Raw genomic sequence first — 25,845 nt, forward strand, 5'->3', positions numbered from 1 at the left:
AAAAAGATTAACTGACTTACTGAAGGTCATACAAAGTAGTAAGTGGCAGCGGTGGGATTTGAACCCAGATCCTTTGCTTCCACAGCCAGTGTTCTTTTTACTCCCTCAGATTCTGTGTATCAATGGTCTAGCCTACGAGATCTTAACATAGGGTCTGTGACCTTGTCTTTTAGAAAATGTATTTCAGGTTTCCTTTTCAATTCTATATTTTATTTTAGGAATTTAAAAACATTCTGAGAAGGGGTCCATGGGTTCCACCGGACTGCCAAAGGTACAAAAAAGGTTAAGAACTTCTAGTCTAATCCCTAATTGGGCCCTCACAGAAAATTTCCTGCTTGGAGATGAAAAGGAGATGGTACTCACAGCTAGGTGCCTTGGTCAACCCCCTCACCCACAACTGTGGAAAGGGGGGGCATGGTATTAGACTGGTGGCAACATTAGACTACAGAACTCCTATTTCAGGCTCTGAGAGCTCCCCACAGAGGTGGGTCTCTTGGTTGGGGTCCCCCTGATCTACAGCATCAATACCTGCAGTGAGGGCAGTGTCCCAGACCATGGAGAACCTGGCAACAGGCTGTTCATGGCGGGCTGAGCAGGTGCCCTGTGGTCAAGGTGCCTTCTTGACCTTTTCCCATCTAAGATTCCATGGTCAAGCAGGGAGTGCTTTTTCTTACTAGTGCCAAACCAGAGCTGGATTTCCAAATTGCTATGTGGGAAGGGAAGAGAACGGAGAGGAAGGGGAAGGAAAGAAGAAAAGAAAAGAGGGAGGAAACAAAAGAAACAAAGCAGGAGGGAAGACAAGCAGCCTCCGTAATGATACGCATTCCTTTATTGTTGATTTTGCTCATCTGAACAGGGCTAGGGCTGACGGCTTGCTGGCAACACCAGTGCAGGTGCACAGCAGCTCAACAGAGAGGCCTCCATCCTAAGCCAGCGGAGACAGAGGATAATATTTATATATATATTTATAATACGTCCTGTATATTCATATGTATAGAGTGACAAGAGGACCATCATACAGTTAACGCTGGAGTTCTAAATAAACACTGTAGCAACAGGCACAGAAATTTGGTCCTAATCAAGGCCTGCACTCTGTTAATCCAATGTCTGATCCATTAGAATGAAAAGAAGAGACTGAGACCTTGCCACCCCATCAGCCCTGAACCCCAGGATGTTTTACACTGAGTGTGAAGAGTCCCCTTAGTGAGGTAAATACATACATCCACACAAACGCACACACACACGTAGGTGACAGGCAGATGGGAAGCTCCTCTCAGGACCTCAGGTCCAGAACCTTAGACCAGGGGGGTGGGAAAGTCAGGGATTGTGCTATAAGACTGAGGGACCAAATGACCAGAGAGTGAACAAAGGCGATAGAAGAAAGAGGGTCCCCACCCTTGAGCCAATGTGAAAAGATGTCAACAGCTCTGTTTGCTCCACCTTCAAAGGCTCAAGTAAGAGAGAAAGCTTTTTATTCCCAGAATGGGAGGTGTAGTCAGGATGATAGGCCCTTACATCTTGGGAAGCCTCGACCCAGCTGCCAAGTCAACCCAAGTCCTGCTTAGTCTTCTGATTCAAGACCTTTCCCACTCCCAAACATAACTGTTTCCCTTGAAGAAGAGGGGCTTGTGACCAGAAGCAAGCTAGGCAGAAGGTCTACAAGACCTGCGTCCCTTAAGGAAGCCTGAAGGGAAAATATGTCAGAGCCAAAGAAGGCAGGCAATGTTCAGACCTAAGAGAAGAATGGGAATTGTGGATGGGCATATTCTCTGGGGGCTGGGGAGCACGGCTTTGTGAGGGAACAGTGTCACCCCTGAACATACCAAGTACAATTTGGTATGGTAGGCCTCGGGTTTCCTCCAATAGATTGGGCTCCCCATTCTGTTGGTGTTGTGTCCAGGAGAATCTGAAAACTTCTATGAAAAGAAGTCACGTGAAATTAGATGAGGAGAATGGAGGCAGAGAAAAGGAAATTCCCAACTTCTTGGAGGTCATTACACTCTAAACATTTATTTGATTTCATAATTTCTGCCCTTCTTCCTCAAGTGTGTTTTTAAAAAAAAATTAAGGTCAATTAAAATTAAAAGTTGGTTTTTGTTTTTTTTAGAATTCTGTACATCTTCTGAAATGAGACACCATCGACCGGTAGAACAAAGTTTGTGAACCACTATTCTAGGGGCTAATTCACATTGGTTCTTTTTCAAGAAGGCAATGTCCCCAAGAACTTGGATTCTGAAGTGATAAGTAATATTAAGTGAAGCTATTAAGAGAGTGCCTGGTCCTCTATCCCTGTGCTGAAAGATGGAGGGAAGCACCAGGTATGAAGAGCTGATTTCCTTTCTCAAAGTCAGTTTGGTGCAGATCCCTCCTGCAGCTTAGAGCTTGGCTTCCCTCAGTGGCTGTGGCAAGACACCACATCTTAGACATGGAGAACCATTGCTCCTTTCTCCCAAATGTCTTCAACTTAAGCTCGTAAACAGCAGCAACTGATGTCCCTGGACCCGGCCCTAGAATCCAAGTGAAGGATTGAGAGAGAATGAAGGAAGCAGTTTGTAGAGTCAGGACTCTGCATCCAAGCTGAAGGTGGTGGCCTGATGCAATGAGGTTATCTGAGTCCTTAGAAGTGTCCTGAAGGAAAGCTGAGGGAGGCTGCCTGGGTCCCAGAGAATTCAAGCTTTAGCCCTTGCAGCTCAGCAGCACCTCAGGGCTCCCTGGTTAGGCCTTCTGGAACCACCACTGTTGGGAAGTTTCTTTTTCTCTCTGGACAACCAATATCATTCCACCATCAGAAGTTGCGTGGTGGTGTCTCTAAGTGCCACAGGGGATGAGAAGGAGATGGAAATCATGGAATGGGATGCGTAGCAAAGAACACTTTTTTCTCAGGCACCGGCCACCTTCCCTTCAAGAGACAGCTGATATGGGCACTGGCCTGAGGCCCATCCTGGGGGGTACCGGCAAGAGGGAAAGGAAGCTGCCCAGTGACTGCTGCCAGCCCCAGAGGCCTCGGTGAAGGTCATTTCCCCCATACCAGCTGAGCTCCATGAATAAATAACATTAAATAAATAAAGGAGGCTAACAATTAATTCAAGGCAGGGGGATAATCTGCTAGAATCTCACCCCCTCACACACACACACACACAGATACACACACATACATGCACGCACACAAAGCCGCAGATGAGATGATTCAAGATTGGCTGCCCATATCTCTAGAGTCTGTGGGGCCAGGCAGCATGGTCCTTGGAGGCTGTCACTCATGGGCCAGCATTGTAGAGGGACGCAGAGAATTGGAAGCCAGTGGGACATGCGAGGTGGAAGAGGGCAGCAGCTGAGGACTCTGGCACCTGGTGGGAAGAGTGGGTGAGAAGGTGGGAAAAGAACACAAGAAACATGTCAGGTAGGTCTAGCCTATCCCTAAAGCTCCTTTACTTTCCTGCCCGTCGATGTGTCCCCTGTACCTCCCAATATACCACTGGGCCCTCCTAGCCCCTAGATCAAATTCATCCCCCACTGGCCTTTGGGTATACTGACCAGGACCTGGACTTTCGGACTTTAGAGGTGGAAGGTCTTTCAAGGAAGCTGTCCAGACGCATAAGCCTCTCCATGTGCAGTGCCCGGGGATCTTGTTCTTGGTCATGAGAGAATTCAACCTCAAAGACAGCCGGAGGGGACACATCGAGTTCCAGGAATAGGATGTTCTCTGCCTGTCCCCAGGAAAGTAAAACCAGATATAGGTACAAATGTGCCTGGCGCCATGTGTCTTTCCTGCCCACAGCTAATACTGACTGATGAGGGTGGCAATGAACAGATCTGGGACAAGGTGACTGTGCTGCCTCAGCAAGGTCTGAAAATTATATTCCCCATGTCTAAAACCAGGCCCTGCATTGTCAGGCATGGCCAATGCATTGATACATTTTCCTTAGCTGAACTTTGTTGTTGTAAGAGAAGGTTCTAGTGGACTGGGGAGGACTCACTGAGAAGTCATTTACATTTGATGTAAAAAAATAGGTTAATAAAATATTTATTGAACTGATTTTTTATTCTTTGAGATTGGGTCTTCTGTCCTGGGCTGGAAATGCAGGGACCATTAACAGGCTGGATCTTCCTCTGATTGGCATGGGAGCTTTGATCTACTCTGTTTCTGACCTAGGCTGGTTTGCCCCTCCTTAGATAACCTGCTCCCAGGGGCTCACCCTACTGATGCCAGACTGGACCCCCTACTGAATTAGCCCACTGCAGCTCAGAACTTCTAAGCTCAAGAGATCTACCAGCTTCAACCTCCCAGGGAGCAGGAATAATAGGCATAAGTCACCATGCTCAGCTATTTATTGAATTTTTTAAGTGTAAACCCATATGCTCCTGCTTGGCTGAAGCCTGAAGTCTTCACGGTCATATATGTAGCATATCACAAAATGAATTCCTCTGTGCCATGAATGGTAGAATTTCCTAGCATGAAAATATGTATAAGAGTTTATAGAAAGCTAGCCTCAGAGTCAGGAAGCCCTGGGTTCTAATCCTGCCTCTGGCACATATTAGCTATGTGACTTTGGGCAAATTTTATGGTCTCTCAGTGCTGTCAACTCAGTAAGACCCTAGGGTGTTTTTTTTTTAAATTAACATCCATGAGAACTGGGCTTGATAAATCTCTCTCTCTCCCTAAAATGGAAATAGCTTTGAATTTGGAATCTTAGGACCTGGGTTCAAATCCTAACTCTGCTACCTGTCTAGTCTTGGGCCAATAATTTCCCTTCTTTGGGCTTCCCTTTTACAAATGAGGGAGCTGGGCTAGATGAACGCTAAGGTTCACCTGCTCAAAATCCTCTTTGTTTTAGCTGCCCCTAGTCCTTGCTCTAAAGATGACTGTAGGATAAAGTAGTCAGTGATGACTGACTATCAAACCTTCCTGGAAAATTTCCATTCCCCTGTATTTTCTAATCTCTTACCCTGTATCTGGGGTGGGAACCCATTGCCATGGCAACCCGGGCATACTGGCTGATGGGTCTCTTGTAGCCCACTGCTGAGGTTGGCCGCTTCTTCATTTGGCTGTTATTGCTGTAAGAGAGAGATGATATCAGGATGAGTTTCCTGTGAGCACAAAGGAATGGTGACATCATGAGGGATTAAGTGGTCATTAATGTGCACAGCAGACCTCTAGCCCTGTAGGCTCGGTTATTTCCTCTTTTTCATTTTGTTGCTGTCTGTCCATTCCAACTAACCTGAACTTGGCCCAGACAGTTTCATATGTACCATCTGTTCCCCATTTTTCAAGAAAAAGGTGGAATAAGGAAAGCGTAGGTGACTGAAATTCAATATCATTGGGCCAAGAGATTTACAAAATTATAGAATCTAGAGTTAAGACAGTTAAGGCTGCTTCCTTCAGCAGCCAGATCATCCAAACCCCATCCCAAAATTATACCCCTTGCAATGTACCAGACAAGGAGTCATCTAGCCTTTGTTGAAGACATCTTGAGGCAGTTCATTCCACCTAAGGACTGTTCTCATTGTTAGGAATTTTTTCCCGATATCAAGCTTCCATTTCTCTCTTTATAAATGCTCCTAGTTCTACTTTCTGGTGCCAAACAGAACAAATCTGAAAGCTCTTACAACAGTTCTTCACTTCACATGTCTCCTGAGTTTTCTCTTCTTTAAACAGCTCCAGATCCTTCCCCCTTTTCCTCCTACCGACTTTCAGCAAGATAACTAAGAGGTAATAATGTTGGTAAATCTGCCTTTTTATGGTAGAGGAGAAAGGGCACAGAATCTGATCTGAGTGAATGTGGGTTTGGAGCCCAGGGAGGGAGCTCATTGCTGTCAGTCAATCAACAAACATTGATCAATAATCACCTACCAGGTGGGTGCCAAGCATTCTGCTAAGCATTAGGGTTACAGATACAAACAGGTGATAGTTACTGCCCACTGGGAGCTGACAGTCCGCTTTCTTAAACAGTCATAAAGTTAATATTGCTAACAGTATAGATGAAGAGAGGTTCGATGAATCCTCTGCCACTGAAAATAGAACTTCCAACTTTCATGCCCCAGAATCTTTCCACAGGAAGCTGGCTTCGATTCAATTTAAAAAGTATTTAGGGGTCAACTAAGCATAAAGGGGCAGCCAGGTGGCACAAGGTATAGAGTGCGGGGCCTAGGTAGTCTTTGGGCCCAGGCAGTCAAGAAGGTGCCCCTTTTGGAGTTTAAATCTGGCCTCAAACATTTACTAGCTGTGTGGCCTTGGGCAAGTTACTTTAACCCTGTTTGCCTCAGTTTCTTCATCTATAAAAATGAGTTGTAGAAGCAATGGCAAACCACTCCAGCGTCTTTGCCAAGAAAACCCCAAACGGGGTCACAAAAGGTCAGACACAGCTGAAAAATGATTATACAACAACTATGTAAAAAAGCACAGTGATCACATAGAAGTGTACATGGCCCCTCCTGGGACTTACAGACTTGTTGGGAAAGACACATGAAATCGTTAAATAGCAATATTTAGTAATCACAATAGCAGCTAACATTCATATACACTTTTAGGTTTGCATAGTGCTTTACAAACATCTCATCTGACCTCACAATGATCCTGGGAGGTAAATGCTATTATCCTTGTGGTACAGATAAGGAAACTGAGATTGACAGAAGTAACTTGCCCAGGGTCATGCTTCTAGTAAGTGTCTAGGTCCAGATTTGAACTCTGGCCTTCCTCAACTCCAGGTCTAGCTCTCCAGCCACTGTGCTGCCTGCTGCCTATGGCAAGGGCATTGGATTTGAAGTCAAACAACTTTAGTTCTACTACCCAGTACTTTTGTGATCTTGGCTAGGTCTATTTGCCACTCAGGTCTCTGGTTTCCTTTTCTGCCAAACAAGGTGGTAGGACTAGATGGTTTACTACCTGTGTAACCTTAGGATTGCCACTTAACCTCTATTGGCTTTACTTTCCTCATCTGAAAAATGAGAGAGTTGGAGTAAATGGCCTCTATGGCCTAGCTCTGTGATAGTGACTTTAAAGTCTGGCATCGCCCTAAATCCCATGACCTTTGTTTACCTTTAAAAGATGATACCAGTTAGCAACTAAAGTCAAAAGGTTGGCAGAAGCAAGGGGTCTAGATTATTCACCACTGGCTATGCAGTCCTTAAGTAACTGAAGAGGCAGCCCTGGAAGGCATCAACAATGCTTCTATTTCTGCAGTGGGAAAGTAACAGAAAATTATGCAACTACCAACCAGCCAATTATGTGCTAGGAGCTCTGGTCTCCACCAATAGGGTGGCTCTCACTTAGGCTGCTCCCATTGATCCCTTGGCATTGACCAAGATAGGTCATGGAGTACAGACTTGGGTAATGGATGACTTTGGCTTCTCCCTCAGAAGGATTTCGGGCAGCGACAGGAAGAATGAATAGCGGAAGCAACTGGGGAAAGTATTTTTGCTTCTTTGGCTGGCACAGAGGGGGAAAATGCAGTCAGTTGCCATCTTGAAGTTAAAGGGCACTTTCACTTGAAACGAAAGGAATGAAACTGGAAATAAAAGATCTCTCTGAGTTCTGCTTTAATCTAGCAAGCAATTATTAAGTGCCTACTCCCTGAAAGTGCTATGCTAGTGCTCAAGTATGTGATGGCTTTCGTTTGATTTCATCAGTGGAGGAAGTGTCTGGTGTTGGAATCTACCAGTGCAGATGACAGCCCCTCAATAACTTTCATCTAAGGGAGGTGCTGGAAATTCAGAGAGGTTAAATGACTTGCTTTTAGCCACACAGCTTAGGGAGTATTTGAGGGAGAATCTGAATCCAGGTCTTTCTGACTCCAAGTCCAAATTTCTACCTACCATTCTACTTTACTGGAGAACTGTTTTTTGTCCTTTGTTCTGGAAGAGGATCATGATATCAGAGAGGTGATGCCATCATATGCAAGTGAATTGGATTTAAGTAAGGGAGGGCTGCGCAGAGTCAGCAGCCTCATTTTCTCCTCTGGAGCCATCTGGGTCCAATGTCCAGATATAGATCAGGACAACCTGAGACCGCCCAAGATGCAGTGGGGGACTTTTTTAAGCTAAGGTCTCCAATAGGTCTGGCTGAGGTAATGCTCATTCAGTGATTAAGGAAGACCTCTTTATCTAGTTAAAAAAAAAAAATCTGTCTGGGAGGGGAAGACCCTCAAGGTTTCTGGCCAAAACAGAAACAACTACTATTTACATTCATTCTGAGGAAAACTGGACAGAGGGATGAATACCAAACAATCCCCCAAGGTATGGGGAGAGCACACATCTGTGGGAAGGGAGTAAATTTTCAATGCCCTCTTAGTTCCCTGAAAGGGGCAAAGTTGGAGGAGACAAAGGGGTTGAAAGACAAAGGCAGAAAAAAGGGAAAGTAACAGGAAGAAGCAAAAGAAAAAAGGGCTGAAATACGGGGAAGAAACCAGAAAGGGGTCAAGTGAAAATACAGTCAGACTCAATTCTGCTGCCATCTCTGTGGTACAGCTTTTCTTGATTTCCCACTCTCCTTTCTCCATTCCACCCCACTCCCATTTGAAAGTTTTCTCCTACCTCCAATTTTCCTAGAGCACTTTGTCTGGATCTCTTCCTCTGCCCCCAGCACTTCCTACCTGGTATCATATTTATCAAAGAGAAAGCTTTCAGACTTTGACTGATTATATCTATATACGAAAGCTTCAGAATGTCACTGGGCAGGTAGAAGAGACAAAAGCCTTGCTCACTGGGTTTCTTCTTTTCCCAGCCCTCTCACCTACACGTAAGAGGGAAAAGGATTTGGAGCTAAAAGCAATAACCAAAACAAAAAAAAACCCAAACCACCAATTAATGGACTTGATGTCTGGGGGAAAATGTCCTGTTGAGGACACAGAGGCTTTTTAGCCAAGAATCTGAAAGAGAACAGATAAGCAATTCCTAAGGGGAAAATGCTGAGAAGGGTTTTTTTTAAAGGGTAGTTTCTGGTTGTAAGGCTGAAGTGAAGGCAGCAGCTTTTCTGAAAAAGCTATATAAAATGCTTCCAGCTTGTATCTAAAAGCATGGCAGAACCCACTTTTCTCATGAAGAAGAGATAGTACTATAGCTAAGGATTTCAGCTGAAGCCAGAAAACAGAAGACAGAAGCAGAGAGAAGCCCTGACATCACATGGCTAGAAGGCAGGAAGAGCCAGCACCTCCAGCACAGACCATTAGGGAACAAGTCTAGCAGGAGCAGCACGAGGACATTACCAGCAGACATTGGAGGCACAGGCTATCCCCTCCATACATGTGTGCCCCTGCCACTTGTGTTTCCTCTATGTCCATCTCTCTAAGTGTACATCCTGGCCAAACATGCTCTGTGTGTGTGTGTGTGTGTATATGTGTCCCACCACCCAGGTTTCTAGCCATGTATTTCCTATGTGTATACCTTTCTACCTGTGTATTCTGTATATCCGTCCTTCCTACGGCTGGTTTGTGTATCTGTGGAAGACAGTGCCTGAGCTTTATGAGGAAAACATTTTATTTATATGTTTCTACTATACCATTTCATTAAATGCCTTTGCTTTGAACTAACTGTGCTCTCTGGTTGACTGATGATTAAAGATAAACACATTGATGGGGGCTAATGAGCCATGGTTTTAATGGTTATATAGATGCACAGAGTACATTGAATCTGGGGTGACCTTCTTTGAGGGACCCACCCTATGAGTTGGGGGAATGCCTTGGGCATTACATTTATCTTTGTACATTTCATGCTTCCCACTAGAATTGAAACTACTCAAGGGAAGGGTCTGTGCCATTTTTAAACTTGTACACCCAGTAAATGGTGTAATGCCTTATATAAAAGAAGTGCTTGATAAATGTTTGTTGAGGGAAAATTTACTCATTTGCATCCATCATTTCCTGAATGTTATGTGGTATAATCATGGTGGTCTTTGAGCAGGAGACCTGGATTCAATTCCTGACTCTCTTACTTATTAGTCATAGTCTTCAGCAAGTCCCTTATCTTCTGTGTGCCTCAGTTTTCTCCTATGTAAAATAGGAAAATTCTACTTTCATCATATACCCACACAGAGCTGTTGTGAGGAGCAAATGAAACAATGTATGTGAAAGTGTTTTATAAACTATAAAGTGATATATAACTACTATTTATGTTTTATTTATGATGAAGGAGGAAAACCATTGAACATCAGTAATAAGATCTATAGCCAAAGCGGGAGTCTGATAAGTCAGATAAGTCACACACTAACTAGCTGTGTGACTTCAAGTTAAATTATGACCTCTTTGAACCTCTATTTCCTCATCTGAAGAATGGGGATGATGATGTGTACCCTACATAACTCATAGGTCTTTTCTCAGAGGACATAACAAAAGATATGATAATGTTCTGAAAAGAAGAAGATAACAGTAGCTCACATTTATGTGGGCAGTTAGGTAGCACAGTGGATAGTATGCTGGCCCCAGAGCCAGGAAGACCTGCATTCAAATCCAACTTCAGACGCTTACTAGCTGTGTGATTCTGGGCAAACCCTGTTTGCCTCAGTTTCCTCATCTGTAAAATGAGCTGGAGAAGGAAATGGCAAACCACTCCAGTATCTTTGCCAAGAAAACCCCAAATAGGGTCATGAAGAGTTGGATGTGACTGAAACAATTCAACAACAACACATTTATAGAGGGTTTTAGGGTTTACAAAGTGCTTTACATATGCTATCTCATCTGATACTCCTCACAGCCTTGTGAGGTGGTCACTATTATTATCTCCAGGTTACAGACAAGGACAATGAGGGTAGCTTGCCCAGGGTCACAAAGCTAGCGTCAGATTGTCTGAGGCAGAATTCAAACTCCCATCTTTCTGACTCTACGTCCAACCAACTAAAAAAATACAATACAAATGCCACGTATTATTGTTCACATTATAAATAACACAGGTGGTAATGATAAAAACATCTGACTGCTGGAGCTCACCTTAGAAAATGAATCATAATTAGCAGCTGAGTGGTATAATGTATTGGATTAAATTAAAGATTACCAGAAAAGGGGGCTGATAAAAGTTCAGTGTGGTCTTTGATAGGTCAGGGAGACCTCAAGAGTTAGGACCAGGCAGTTGACCCTTCTTATAAAAGTTTCAAGGCAATTTTGAGGCAATTAAGGATAATATAGAGAACCCCTGAGAGCTGCCAGGCAGGATGGTTGTGTGAATGTCAACTCCAGGACATGCAAATTGACACAAGGCTCTTGGCAGCAGAGAGGTTGTGGAGGGGGGGCAGGGAATGTGTTATGTTTTTTTCTGTCTCATGACATCATTCGATTGGGTAAACAGTGCTGCAGGTCAAGTGTCTCCTGGCAGAATGAACCAATGAAAGATGCCACAGATATTCTGGGAAAGTGCAGAGAAGTCTGCCTTGCAAAGAGTACACAGAACCTCTGTACTGGCTGATCTCTCCTACCTGAGTTCTGTTCTGTGTGGTCATTCTCTAAGCAAGAAAAATGACTTATGGCCAAATGTCCAGAACTGAGGTCATCCTACCTATAGAGGCTAGATTGCTCTGGCTATATTCACATCTGCAGGGAATCCCAATTGACCATATCTTGATAGCTGTGTGGTATAATGGTTAGAGTGATGGAGCTGGAGTCAGGAAGACCTACGTGCAAATTCTTTTTCTTATGCTTAGTAGTTCTGTGATCTGCACAAGTCACTTTACCTATACGAGCCTCAGTTTCCTTATTTGTAAAATAAAATAAGAGGGTTGGAATAGGCATTTAAGATACTTCCTAGCTCTAAACTCATGATCCTACAATTATCCCTTATGCTTCATCTCAATCATTGAGGGCTGTCCCATTACGGGCTATATCTCAACATTGCTACTTCTTCCCTTCACCTGTCTCTGAATGTTTACCCTCCAAGCTGCCATTCTTCTCACAGCACTGTGTCATTTTTCTCCTAATTCAGAGGTGTCAAACACAAGGCCTAGAGGTGCATGTGGCCTGCAACACTACAGAGTGTGATTCAGAACCAGATTAAATTGGGGTTCCTATTCAATTTTAATGTTAATTTAAAATATATATATATATATATATATATACATAGACAGACATATGTATGTGTGTGTGTGTGATTTTCTGAGTCAATATATGGCCCACAGGGATCCTTATGTAGGGCCCTAATCTCTATTTGAAACTAATAAGTTTATCCCAGCCCCTATCTTACAAATGAGAAAATTGTGACCTAATAAAGGTTAACTGACTTGCCCAAAGTCCCACAAGAAAGAAGGAAGGGCAGAGATTTGAACCCAGTTCATGTGACTCTTTCAGAGGACCAGGACTCTTTCCATTATATCAAATCGTGGCTAGGGATGGTTTTAAATGGGGTTCTCCTCCAGGTCCTTCACTTGTACCCAGCACTGCAAATTCAGACTTCTTGGTTTTTCCTTGTTTGTATCTGTTACTTCTAGCATTCCTTAAATATCTTCTATGTGCCAGCCACTATGCCAAGCACCATTACTCAGTTTGTTCCATTAAATTGAAATGTCTAACCCAGTGGCAGGTCAACACATTTACATGCCCCAGGCAAGGTTTGAAAACTACACACAGGCTTTGAGCATGCACTTCACCACCCCCAAATGTTCAGTGGCTCCCTATTTCCTTCCAAACAAAATACAAACTCTTCATCCTGGCATCTAGAGCCCTGAACAGTCCAGATCCAATTTACCGGTCCATCATTATTTCATATTCTTAGTTCCATCCAAATTGGACTTTTAGCTCTTCCTCCATCATATCCTACGTTCTTTCACTTCTGTGTTTTTTACACATCACTACAAAGCATAGAACACATTCCCTCCTCATCTCTGTCTGTTAAAAGCTTTTCTTCTTCATGATCATCCTCCATAGTTATATACTTTCCCTGATTCACCCCCAACCACCCAACCTTGACTGGAAGGGACCTATCTCTTCTTTCTCACATCTTTTTCACTTTGTTGAGCTGGTCCCTTGGCCCTATCACACTGTCTTATATAATATTTGAGAACATGTGCATGGAATCATAAGCTCATCAAAAGCAGGGAATGTTGTTTTTCATCTTTGTATTCCCAGCACCACATACAGCTCCTCACATGAGAGCCTCTTAATTGGCTCTATGATCCTAGGTTTGCTGAATGAATAGCAAATTCACTGCTCCATATGCAATTTGACTTCTCACAAAATAAATACCTGTGCATGAAGGACAGAATTTCTGACATTAAAAATGTGCATTTATATAAAAAAGGTAATATTAAAACTGTCCCTTGTGATAATCTATTCTCTGTTGTACCTTAAGGTTCCATGTTACTTTCCCTCAACTCTAGGCTAAACACTGATTCTTTTCCCTTCTCTATCTCATTTTCTTGCTTCCTCACATGAAGCTCTTATAAACGTTTCTCTTCTAGTTCCTCTTTGTTTCACACTGACCTGTGAAGACACCTAGGGACAGTCTTCAGGTATGAAGAGCTTTGGGATTCAGGATGGCAAAGAACTTGGGTGGGACTCTGTCTGGGTCAAGAGGACAGAAGACTTGAGTTCAAATCTGGCGACAGATATTTACTAGAGGTGTGATCCTGGACAAGTAATTTAACCTCTGTCTGCCTCAGTTACCTCAACTCTAAAATGGGGATAATTTTATATAATCCTCCCACAGCTGTGAGGATCAAATGAGATATATGTAAGGTGCTTAGCATAGTACCTGGCACATAGCAGCTACTTGATAAATGCTTATTTCCTACCCTATGGTTATTCCAGGGGATGGAAAGGTCCTCAGTGGCCATATATTTTTGCCTCTATAATGAAACCATCTGTACTTTCTGTTGAAATTCTATTCTAAAGTGCATTTTTGAGCAACAAGGAGTATATTCTCTTTAACATCTCCAAGGCAGTTTGTTCAGAAGTCACTTAGGAGGGAAGTGCAGCAGGGATGGGTCCATGTGAGGCGGGAGATCTGTGAAAACCCAAAAGGGCCAGTGGTAGTGCAAGGGCTAGGGGCTATGTATGCAGTGGATGTCATATAGTGTTAGAGAAGCTGTCAGCTGTGTAACAGCTAGAAGATATCATTTCACCATGATTTTAAAGAAAAGTCTATCAAGAGAAACTGTCCAAATAAAATGTCACATGAATTAAAATATTTCTAGGATTATGGAGCTGGAAGGGATGTTGGAAGTCATCTAGCTCAGAGAGAGGTGTCAAACACACAGTCTGGGGCTGTACATGGCCCACAACGTTCCCCAGTACAATACTGGTGACCCAATACAGCTCAGGCCAGATTAAAAGGTAGCTCCTCATTGATGGCAATGTACTACTAATAATTAGTAATACAAAAATGAGTATATAGAGGTTCACTAAGTCAGTATGTGGCCCACAGGCATCCTTACATATACTGAGTGGCACTTATCTCTCTTTCTCTCTCTCTTGTTTTTGGAAACTGACCTAGTTTATCCCACTCCCTCTTTTACAAATGAGAAAACTGCAATCTAAGGAGGTTAATGCTGTGCTCAAAGCTACATAAGACAGAAGAGCAGAGATTTGAACCCAGCTCATCTAACTCTTTCAGAAGGCTGGGACTCTTTGTAATTACATCAGATCATGGCTGGAGATGGTTTTAAATGGAATTCCCGAACAGCTTTATAATAAGAACATTGTGGTACAATGGTAAGCACCTGATGTGAAGTTAGAGTGGGCACTTTGAAGAGAAGGAGCCACTGCAGAGACAGCTAGGTGATGCAGTAAAGAGAGTGTCAGGTCCAGAGTTAGGAAGATTCATCTTCCTGAGTTCAAAACTGGCCTCAACCATTAGTTGGGTGACCCTGGGCAAGTCACTTAACCCTTTTTGCCTCAGTTTTCTCATCTGTAAAATGAGCTGTAGAAAGAAATGGCAAACCACTCCAGTATCTTTTCCAAGAAAACCCAAATGGGTCATGGAGAGTCAGACATGGTTGAAAACGACTGAACAACAAGCAGAGCTACCTGGAGAAGCATCTGCCATCGGCACGTAGCAGGTTTACTGTGTGTGAGAAATATAGTTAAATGATGGAATGGGGAAGATGTGTATAAGCTGATGTACTAGAAAACAAACAGTTCTGGGCAAGTCAATTAACTTCTCTTAGCTTGAGTTTCCTCATTTGTAAAATGGAGATGACAGGTCTGTCTTCAGATCAAATGATATAACACATATAGAATTCTGTATAACCAAGTTGTGAGGGAGTGGCTGAGTGGCACAATGGATGGAGCACCAGCCCTGGGATCAGGAGGATCTGAATTCAAATCCGACCTTAGATAATCACTAGCTGTGTAACTGTAACCCTGCACAAGTCACTTAACCTCAATTGTCTCCCAAAAAACACAAACAACAACCAACCAAACAAAAACCAAACCCACTGTAAGAGGCAACAAGGGGTAGTAGATAAAAAGTGCTGGGTCTGGGATCAAGAAGACCTGGGTTCAATTCCTGCCTCAGACATTTAACTAGCCCCCCCCAAAAGAAAATTATCCCACATTATTTTTATATTTTCCTGTTAGAGAAAGGAGGAATGTATCCTTTACATTTGATCATACAACAGTATCATTGACCATGAGGTTACAGAAGTGTCTTGTTGCCTTTCAATGCAGACTTCATTTACATGTAATATTCTATGATGCTACAGTAGCTATTATTATATTAACAGGAACATAAAGCTCTTTACAGGTATGAAAAGGTAGTGTGATACAGAGGCACAAAGACATAAAACTTGGACTTAATAGAACTGGATCCCAGCCCTGACCCTCTGCTGCTTGTATGACCTGACCACCAGCAAGCTGCTAAATCTCTCTCAGACTTGGTTTTCTCATCTGTAAAATGGGAATAATGATACTTGTACTAGCTACCTCACAGGGTTATTTTGAGAACCAAGTGCAAATGAAGCCATTTCCTCACTGAGAAAACCCTATTGAAACAAAAGGCACGTGTCCAAATGCTACCTTTTTTTTCCACCCTTACATGACCTGAACTGTTCTTGTTGGCATAACACAGGGACCCAATACAAACTGAAATCTCCAACATTTGCACTAACAACACGCAATAATTCTACAGCTTGAAGCCCTTCTGCGAACAAAAATTTTCTTTTTAGTAGTTAAGAGTGCTAGACTTGGGATAAGGAAGACCTGGGTTTTAGATGCTTTCTCCTGTACTTACTAGTTGTTGACCTCGACCTCAGGTGAGTTTTTCTAACTGCCACCCTCCCTGGGTTTCTTCATCTGTAAAATGGGGATAATCAAAGCACCTACTTCATGGGAACGTCATCAGGGACAAATGGGATAATTTATGTGCTGTAGCCGAAAGAGCATCAGCTCTGGAGTCAGAGGCCCTGGGTTCAAATTTAGCCTCTGAAGATGATGACCTTGAGTCAGTCACTTACTTTCTTTCCTTAGGCCTTAATTTCCTTAGCTGTAAAATGAAGGATGTAGACTAGGTAGCCTTTGGGGTCCCTATCCCTTAGAGATCTCTGATTCTATGTGAAGCCCTTCACTATTTATGCATCAGCTACTGATTATTAGCCAAAATTATGTCAGCAAAGAACAAACTGCAGCAGGTTCTATCAGTGCCAGACCATGAGTCTTCAGGAAGACTTGTATCAGTGTGTGACCCAAACCAGATTAAAATCGAGTTCCCATCTGATTTTAACATGTTGATGTATTAATAAAAAAAGAAACATAAAAACATGTATGATTTTTTAAGTCAGTATGTGGTCATCCCTAGAAGAAGAACTTTTTGCAGGGAGAGCAACTCATTAACAAACGACTCCTTAAAACTCCCACTGCTGCAGGGGATAACTGTAACCTGCATAGGAACCGAAGGACGACCAACATGGTTGGAATCATAGATCCCTGATGTATTTTAGAAGCTAAAAGGCCCTTGCTTTTTATCTGGTCCAAATAACTTCATTAAATACTTGTGAATTACTTAAGTGATAAGAAACATAGTAGGAAAAGAGCTTTCCTCCGTACCGAATTCACAATAACATTAAGTTGGAAGGGGCCTTGCAGGTAATTTAGCCTGATGTTTATTTTATAGATAAGGAAGCTGAGGCCAAGACATAACATGAATTTTCCACAGTCATACAGCTAGTTAGAATTCAAGTCCAGTACATAATTCTTTTGCTTGGATTTATTAGTAAGCCTTGTTAAAGTCAACTGTTTCTCAATGTTCCCTTTTTTAAGGTGACTTATTTTTTCTCCATAGGTTTTTGACACAAAATTTGCCACCTCCCATATTAGGCCCTTACTGGGGCCCCTATTTCTTACCATTTCTTCCTTCTTGAATTTTCTTATGCTTTTCATATCAAATTACCTTGTAATTACTGTATATAGAGAGACATCGTAGTGAAGGGAATAGAGAGCAGGCTTTGTAGGCCCCAAGAGGTGGTTCAAGGCCTGCCTCTGACACAAGGATGGGGAAACTGAGACCTCAAAGCCACATGTGGCCCAATAGATCCTCAAACTTCATTGGATTCAGTCAAAGGACAACACTTGAGGACCTAGAGGGCTACATATGGCCTTGAGGCCTCAGGTTCCCCACCCCTGTTCTGACACATGTTGTCTACATGATCCTGGGCAAACCACTTTAGTGTCAGGACCCCAGGACAAATTTCAAGATTATAAGTAACAAATCTGTCTTACAGTGGTAGTTTTTCTTCAGAACTCCTTACACCAGTGAAATCACATGCCCCCTTCCTGCCCTGCCAAAAGCATATGTAATGCAATGTTCTTCAAGGCCGAAACTGTTTAATTTTAGTTTCTGTGCGTAGCATAGTGTCTAGCATGTGACAGACAGTTAGTTAATCCTTATTGACTGAGCATTTAATTATTTGAGTACATGTTGAATTCCTCTAGTAAAATTTAAACTCATTAAGAACAGAGACTATTTCATTTCAATCCTCCTGTCCCCAATGCCTTACACACAGTAGGTACTTACTAAATATTTTTTAATTGCCTTAAAGTCAAATGTGATAAAGGGAAGTATTTCTTTCCCTTATTGATTCATCCTATTTATTTTGATATCTTTTACCCCAACACTATTATCCTGAATAGTTTCTGCTCATAGACATATTGTTAAACATTAATCTGTAACCACACTAAACTAGGTACGCCTAAGGACACACCGAATATATGCAAGGTGATTGAAGGGGACAGATTCCAAAATTAGGAAAATAGCTGCTTGAGGACAGAATTTTTCTAGGGTCAAGGCCTCAAATCAGCCCTTGCTGGGATGAATGGAGGTGGGGTTGCTAGGAGAGATCAGTAAAACAGATCTGGAGAGTAAATATCAGCATAGCCTGCAATTTAAGTTGGATGCTGGAAGCTCAGGACTCACTTCTTTAAGATATGGAAAAACCCCAAACAAACCACAGAGGTAATGTAAGGTAGAGAGGCCTCCCAGATTGGTCAGGGAGATGCCTAGGGGTTCCTGGCTCCCAGCAGGAATATGCTTCACATCTGGAGAAAAGGTGATCCTACTTAAGCAGAGTTGAAATCTCTGGCAAATTAGCTCTTCAAAGCAGGCTGTGGAACATGGCATCATACACATGAGAGACAAAGTCAGCATCCCCAAAGGTCTCAACAGGTGAGGACTGGTTGTGTCTAATCTATCATCCTCTAGCTCCTTTCTTTTCACAAACTCCTAGAAAGGGTGTTTGTTCTCCCAGCTTATAGTTCCTCACCTTCACTTGCTTCTCAATCCCTTTCAATTTGACTTCTGACCTCGGCCCTTGCTGAAACTGCTTTCTCCAAGGAAACCAGCAAGGCTTTTAACTGCCAACTCCAATGACCTTCTCTCAATCCTCATTCTATCTGACCTCTTGGTAGCCCTTTTCTCCCCCTCCACCAAGTTCCTTCCAACAATCCATGTTTTTGTTTTTACACAAAATTATTTCTGGATATGTCCCCTCCTCCCACTCTCCATATTCACATCAGCACTGAATCCTCCCTTGTAACAAAGATAGTTGTTGTTTGTCCTTCCTACTTGAAGAGGACCAATAACATCAGGAGGGTATTATCTTGACTTGCAAGTGAATTGGATTTAAGCGAGGCAGAGCTGGGCAAAGTCATCGACCTCACTATCTCTTCCAGAGTCATCAGAGTCCAATGGCACGACATAAATCAGGATGACTGGCAATGGCACCAGATGCAGTGGGAGACCTTGCCTTTTTAAGTTAAGGTCTTTCCCAGGTCTCAGTTTGTCTGAGGCAACATCCTTCAGTGATTGAAGACTAGGTAAGAAAGAACAATTACGCAAAACCAACTAATTTGGTGTCTGAATTTGTATGAAAAATTCTATACCAACACTGTCCTGACACTGTCAACCACTCCATCCCCTTGAATGCTCTCTCCTCCTTTGGCTTCTGTGGTGATTCTCTCTCTTGGTTTTCCTTTTGATTCTTTGACTGATTGTGATCTCATTAGTCCTTGCAAAAGAGTCCCAAATCTATAAGCAATTCTAATAGTTTTTTCTGACTTTTAGTCCTGTATTACCAAATGTCTTCTGGGCATCTCCACTTGGATGTCCCATAAAGATCTCACATTCAACACATACAAAACAGAATCCACTAAATTTTCCTCCAAATCCAATTCTCTTCTAAACTTCCCTTTTTATGTTAATGGTACCATCATGCTTCCAGTCAATCAAGTTCCTAACCTATAAATGCCTTCCTCCTCCTCCTCCACCTCCTTCTTCTGCACCCATATCTAATCAGTTGCCAAATTTAGAATCTACCTCTGAATCATCTCTTGCATCTGTCCTCTTCTCTCCATTCACATAACCTCTGCTCTCCTTCTTGACTAGACTACTGCAACTGGACTAGATTTCCTGCTTTCTGTCTTCCTTTCTCTAGTCCTTCTTCCACAAATTGATATTTCAAAAACACAAATCTGACCACTTCACTCCCCTAATCAAAACTCTTCACTGACTATTACATCTAGGATAAAATCCATCATCCAAGTCTTCTATTAAATTTATCTGCTACCAAGCTCTTTCCCACTCAACTTTCCAATCCTACTGTACATTATTTCCTTTCACACACTCTCTATTCCAGTTAAATTAGCCTCCTAACTATTCCCTATATGTGATATTCAGTCCCCTGATCCAGGACAATTCTAAGAGAGTCATGACAGAAAATGCTATCCACATCCAAAGAAAGAGCTGAGGAAGTCTGAATGCAGATCAAAGCAGGCTATTTTCACTCTCTTTGTTTTTTTATCCTTTTGTTCTGTTTCTTCTTGCACAAGACTAACATGGAAATGTATTTTACATGACTGCACATGTATAACCTGCATTAGATTGCTTGCCATCTTGGGAAGGGGATAAGGAAGGAGGGAAGAAGAGAAAAAAATTTGGAGTTCAAAACCTTATAAAAAATGAATGTTGAGAATTGTCTTTGCATATAATTGGGAAAAATAAAATACTATATACATGATATTCAATTTCCCATCTCTGTGCTGCCACGGCTTGGAACATAATCCTTCTTCACGGTGACCTTTTGGAATCCCTAACTTTCTTCAAAACATAGCTCAGGTGCTGTCTCCTACGTGAGGCCTTTCCTGATTCCTCTTAGTGGCTAACAGATTCTCCTTGAAATTCCTTTATTTGATTTTTGTATAGACTTAGCATTTGCTTATCTACATATATGCATATTATATATACACACGTATGTGTATACTGGTAGACTATAAGCTGGAAGACAGGAACTACTTCATTTTTATCTTTATCTTCCCAGAACCTATCACATAACACATATGAGAAAATGGGTACTGAATAAATTTAGTGGGCACAAATGTAAAGCCTTATACTTGAATTTAAGAGGCAAGGTCTCAGGAAGTAATATTCCTGCCCTACTCTGTCCTGGTCAGACCCATCTGGAATTTTGTATTTAGTTCTAGGTACCACCTTTTAGGAAGAACATTGATAAATTAGAGGAGCATGTGAAGATGAAGGTGACCAGAATGGCAAGAGAATCTTATGGTATGAGAAATGAGTTGAAGAAAATGAGAATGTTTAGTCTGGAGAAGAGACAGCTTAGGGGGAATAGACTAATTATCTTCAGGTATGCAAAAACACAGGGAAGAGGGATCAGATTTGTTCTGCTAATCCAAGATGACTGAACCAGAAATAATGTGTAGATGTTACAAAGAGGCAGTCTGATATAAATAAAATTATTCATAAATGGAAGGGGCATCTTAGGAGGTGCTTCCTCTTCCCACCCTTCAGAGGTCCTGGGCAGTGGCTGGATAACCACTTTTTAGAGAAATCATAAAGGGGATTCCAATTCAGGTGTGGGTTGAACTAAATGATTTTGGAGTTTCCTTGCAACTCTGAGTTTCTCCAAGCTGATGGACCTAAACAAAGCTGGAGTTGACTAACATATTTCTTTGAGGGAAAGTTAAATAGAATCACAAAATGTCACGACTGGAAGAAACTTTATAGGTCATATAGTTCAACTGCCTCATTTTTCGGATGAGCAAACGGAGGTCCAGAGAAATGAAATTAGTGTCTCAAGGTCTGTGTGACCTTTGCTAGTGGCAGAACAAAAGAGACCCAAGTCTCCTGAAACCTCCTCTTTCCACTGCCATGAAATATCTTTTTAAAGCTAAGGACAATAAAATAGCAAACTCATTTATATAATGCTTGGAGGTTTGTAAAGCTCTTCAGATACATTATCTTATTTGAGATAAGAATAAAAGGCAGGCAGCAGTATGGTGCAGAGGAAAGAGTGCTGAATTTGGAGCTAGAAGCCCTGGGTTGAATCCCACCTGAGCAGGTAACTTAACATCTTTGCACCTCCCTTTAATCAATAACACAGTGAGCAAGTTGGACTAGATGCTGAAGTACTTTCCAATTCTAAATCTATGATCCTATGAATAAAGAGAAAAAGTACTAGGAATGGTAATATCTAAGAGATTTTAAGTAAAGATACTCTATTATAGCCTAGGGAATCTTTCCTTTTTCCAAAAACAGTTCTAAAAGTCCTACCCTGTTTTAATATGAGTTTGGTCTTTCAGCTTAGCTCTTTAAAAATTAATAATCTTGTCATTAATAAAACTGGTTGTAAATTTGGGAACCAGATGATGTCTAGGGTCTCCTCCACCTCTGCACTGATTACTCTGAACATGAGTCTGAGACTCTATGAATCTCAAGCACTCATCTACTGTAGTTCCTATGAGTAAGGCATCCTACCACCACCTGGTGGCAGCAGACCTAAATTTCAGGAAATTAACTCCCTTGGAAACCAAATTTACAAAAACAAATGATGACACTGTGGCAGCCTTTTTAATTCTGATCAAGGTCAGGGTCACCGCCTCAGATTGCGTAAATGAAGGGTGTGACTGTTCTCTACCTAAATCATGGAATAAGGAGCTCCCTGAGTTTCACCTGAGAAGGTGACAATGTCTTTCACTTTCTTCCTATTCCACTTGCAGGAATTTTAATGTCAGATCTGGAATGATCAGAGAAATAAAGCTCAGATCAACCTCAGAGGGTACCTAGTTCAACTTCCTTTCCCCACCCCCCTCCAAACACATAAGCCACAGAGGACCAGAGAGGTTAAGTGATTTGCCCAAAGTCATCCAGCTGGTACACAGCAGAGCTGGGAGTCAAACCCACATTCTCTGACTCCAAATTCAGTTTTCTTTCCTCAGTACCTCATTGGTGGTTGTGCCTCCATAGAGAAGTGATGACAAAGAATTTGTACACTTTGGAGTGAACAGTGAAGATTTTCCTCCCCACCTCATTCCATGGAGCTTTTGAGCTTTAACTATAACACATGTGAATTCACATCACAGACGGTACCTACATGCTGCTGCAAATGGCATTTTCTGCCATTAAAAATATGTGGATTTGCAAAAAACTAAGGCAGAAAGAGGCTGAGATCTGTGACAGGAGAAGACATACACCAATGAAAACAGGGTTGCCTGAAATACTGAAGAGCGAGCATAGCGAATAAACATGGTTTAGAGGAAAGAATATGGGATTTGGTGTCTGGAGATATGGATTCCAATCCTAGATACACCTGTGTGACTTGGGGCAAGTTGCTGACGCTCTCTGGGCCTCAATTTCCTCATCTATAAAATGAAGGAGTTGGACTAGAAAGCTCTAACATTCCTTCCAGGTATAACCAGGTAATCTTCAGTAATATTTAAAAGCATCTCAGAGGAGATAACCGACTGAGTATGCAACACTCAACTGATATGCTGTATGATTCTATTGTGCAGATTTTTAAAAACTCTCTTATTCTTTGTCAGGAGGGATGGCTTTTGGGGGGGAGGGCGGTGAGGGCTACGTTGGAAAAGAAAGGTAATACAAAAAAGAGAGATAGCAATAGAATTTTTTAAAATTTGTCCTTCATTATGTCCTCTGCACGTTGTACTCTATGTGACCACCTACACCGTCTACACATAGACCTGGTTCTTTCTGGAACAGAAGTAGAGCTATGACCTTTGGACCTCTTTAGGCAGAGCTCTGAATGTGAATTAGCAATTCCTTGGCATTATAGCAGGATTGGGTGTGGTCTTCCAGCTAGCACAAATAGGGAGGTGTGTTCTACATAATTACCAGCAGAGGGAGCTCTACACCTAAGTCACAGGAATACAGAGTCTATACCTGAAGGATGATGGAGAGGTATGATGGTCAAATCTCTCCTCTACTTTAAGCTGTACCAAAAAAAAGACCTACCAGAAGGGTTGGCATTTTCAACTCTTCACAGAACACCCTCCTTCCCCAGTATTATTTCTGGTTTTCTAAGATACCTCATCCTTTTGGAACTTATAGGATCATTGACATATAGACCTGGAAGAAAAAAACCTTAGAGGTTATCAAATCCTTTCATTTTACATTTGAGGAAACTGAGGCACAGGGATATTTAAGACACTCCCTCAATTTCACAAAGCTACTGAGTGTCTGAGGCAGGATTTGAACCTGAATCTTCCAGGGCTCTATCTATTATACCATACTGCCCACCATCTCCTCCCTTTCAGATATCCACTCTGCTCAGAGAGATTCTCTACATCAGAACTTGAAAAAAATCAACCTTATACTCAGAATTCGGGCCACAGACAGCCCTGTTTCTCCCTTCAGTCTTCCATCATGATCGTGGACTTCTTGACCCTGCTGAGTGGATCGGCCTCTAGAGTTCCACATCTGCTTCCTAGGTAAATGTCTACTTACACTCCAGCTGGCACCAGTGGCTGGAACTTCCATTGCTCCTCCTCACAGTCCAGGTAAAGACGATTCATGATCTTATTCTTCTCCTCAGGAGGGATGAAGTTTTCAATGATCAGGTATCTGAATATGGGGATGGGAGGCAGGAGGGACGAGAGAACAAGTGAGCATGGCAGAGGTGACAGAGGATGGGTTGGAGAATACAGAATAGACGCATAGACTCAAAAGCCAAAGAGGGGAGGTTATGGAGGGAAACAGAAGGAAAGGTAGCATTAGTAAAAACTAAGCAAAACAGTGGAACTCAACATCTCTGGAGTCAAAGAACAAGATCTAGCAGTTGAAATTGGAAAGCACCTGGTGTAGGCTAACGCCTACACGTAGGGTGTTTGATAAACAGGAGGAGGAAGTCCTCAAAGTCCTGACTTTCCGGCTTTAGGCCTATCTGACCTCTATCCTGTCCTTAGGGAACACACCATTCTCCTCTATGCCATACCAAGCCCCGACTCTCCATTAGCATTAGGGAAGATGAGACTTCAGGGTAGCAGAGAAAAAACCCTATTTAATTTGAAGAGTTCTCAGTCTACTGCTACATGTGGGAATGGTCAGCATTTCAATGGGGAAGTCTTGGTGAGGAAGGACGACAACAAGAAGCCTGAGAGCAAAGGAACAGAGAATGAGAGAGGGGCTAAAGAGCTTCTCAGTGAGCAAAAAGGACAAGTGAGGAAGGAGCAAGATGCCTCTTACTTGAGCTTGAGTTCCCGGGTCTGTTCATTTTGTGCTTCCTCCAGGTCTTGCCGTACACGGATATACTCATCATGCTGGTCCTGGATTTCTGCCTTCACTGCCTGCAGCTTAGCATAGAGCTGGACAAGACACAGACCACGTACTCAGAGTCAGCTCTGCCTAGCGTGGGACGGGATGGCAACAATAAACCCTACCTCTCACAGGTCCCACAGGAAGGATTTACTTGAGCTCCAGGTACTCACTTCCTTCCTTGAAAGGGAAGGAAGGATGAGAGCCTGGGTCGGACCCTTGCAAATAAAGCTCAAATAGGATGTCTACGGGCCTACTGCCATCCCTCCCTTCCACCAAAGATGCCACTATCACCCCACTCTCCCATACCTATGATCAGAGAGAGAGAAAGAGGAGCCTTTAGGGATATTTTGAAGCTAACTGGTATTCCCACCCCACGAGGCTTTCCAGAGACAACAGGGTTACAGGTATGAGGCCCTGTCTGTTGTGGTAAAGGAACCCCAGAAGGGAAAATCATAAGGTTTAGAGGTAGAAGAGACCTCAGAAGTCATGAAGTCCAACACCCTCATTTTACATTTGAAGAAACAGGCCCAGGAAGCCTAAGTGACTAGTCCAGTATTACACAAAGATGGGATTTGAACCTAGGGGCCTCTGATTTTAAAGCTGGTACTTTTTCCTTTTTATCACACTGGGAAGCAGTAGAGAGACGGTGGCTCCTGATTGTGAGTAGGTAACCATGCTTTCCCCTTTCCCATCAGCAATGGAATGGAGAGCATTAAGAGAGTCCAGACCCTGAGAAAAGTGTGTCCATGGTAACTACCACACTAGCAGATCTTTGCTCAGGACCCAGTCAGATTGCTGCGGCCTGGGAACTTCCAGGAGGTTTATCTGCCCAATGGCTAGACTTTAGCGTGCACGTTCTGGCCAGGCCCTAACAGA

At 42.6% G+C, this 25,845-nt stretch overlaps 1 protein-coding gene and 1 long non-coding RNA gene across 3 annotated transcripts in view; one reads left to right on the plus strand and one right to left on the minus strand.

Moving 5' to 3' along the window:
- Positions 1 to 811: 811 nt before the first annotated feature.
- KIF3C (kinesin family member 3C) overlaps positions 812 to 25,845 on the minus strand; it is a 63,981-nt gene continuing 38,947 nt past the window's right edge. Inside the window, exons 4-8 of the mRNA XM_072633926.1 lie at positions 24,898 to 25,016; positions 24,160 to 24,276; positions 4,944 to 5,052; positions 3,532 to 3,704; positions 812 to 3,344 (exon numbers count right to left, since the gene is read on the minus strand). Of these exons, the coding sequence (XP_072490027.1) occupies positions 3,251 to 3,344; positions 3,532 to 3,704; positions 4,944 to 5,052; positions 24,160 to 24,276; positions 24,898 to 25,016 (612 nt within the window). The 3' untranslated portion in view covers positions 812 to 3,250. The remainder of the gene's footprint in view (positions 3,345 to 3,531; positions 3,705 to 4,943; positions 5,053 to 24,159; positions 24,277 to 24,897; positions 25,017 to 25,845) is intronic.
- Positions 18,199 to 25,208, plus strand: LOC140520161 (uncharacterized). 2 transcript variants are annotated; one of them, XR_011972416.1, is made up of 4 exons: positions 18,199 to 18,567; positions 19,074 to 19,217; positions 23,970 to 24,143; positions 24,942 to 25,208. It is a non-coding gene; the product is annotated as an uncharacterized lncRNA (long non-coding RNA). The 2 variants fall into 2 exon arrangements; XR_011972415.1 differs by having other exon boundaries at positions 23,970 to 25,208.

Source organism: Notamacropus eugenii, chromosome 1 (assembly GCF_028372415.1).
Source record: "Notamacropus eugenii isolate mMacEug1 chromosome 1, mMacEug1.pri_v2, whole genome shotgun sequence".
NCBI lineage: Eukaryota > Metazoa > Chordata > Mammalia > Diprotodontia > Macropodidae > Notamacropus > Notamacropus eugenii.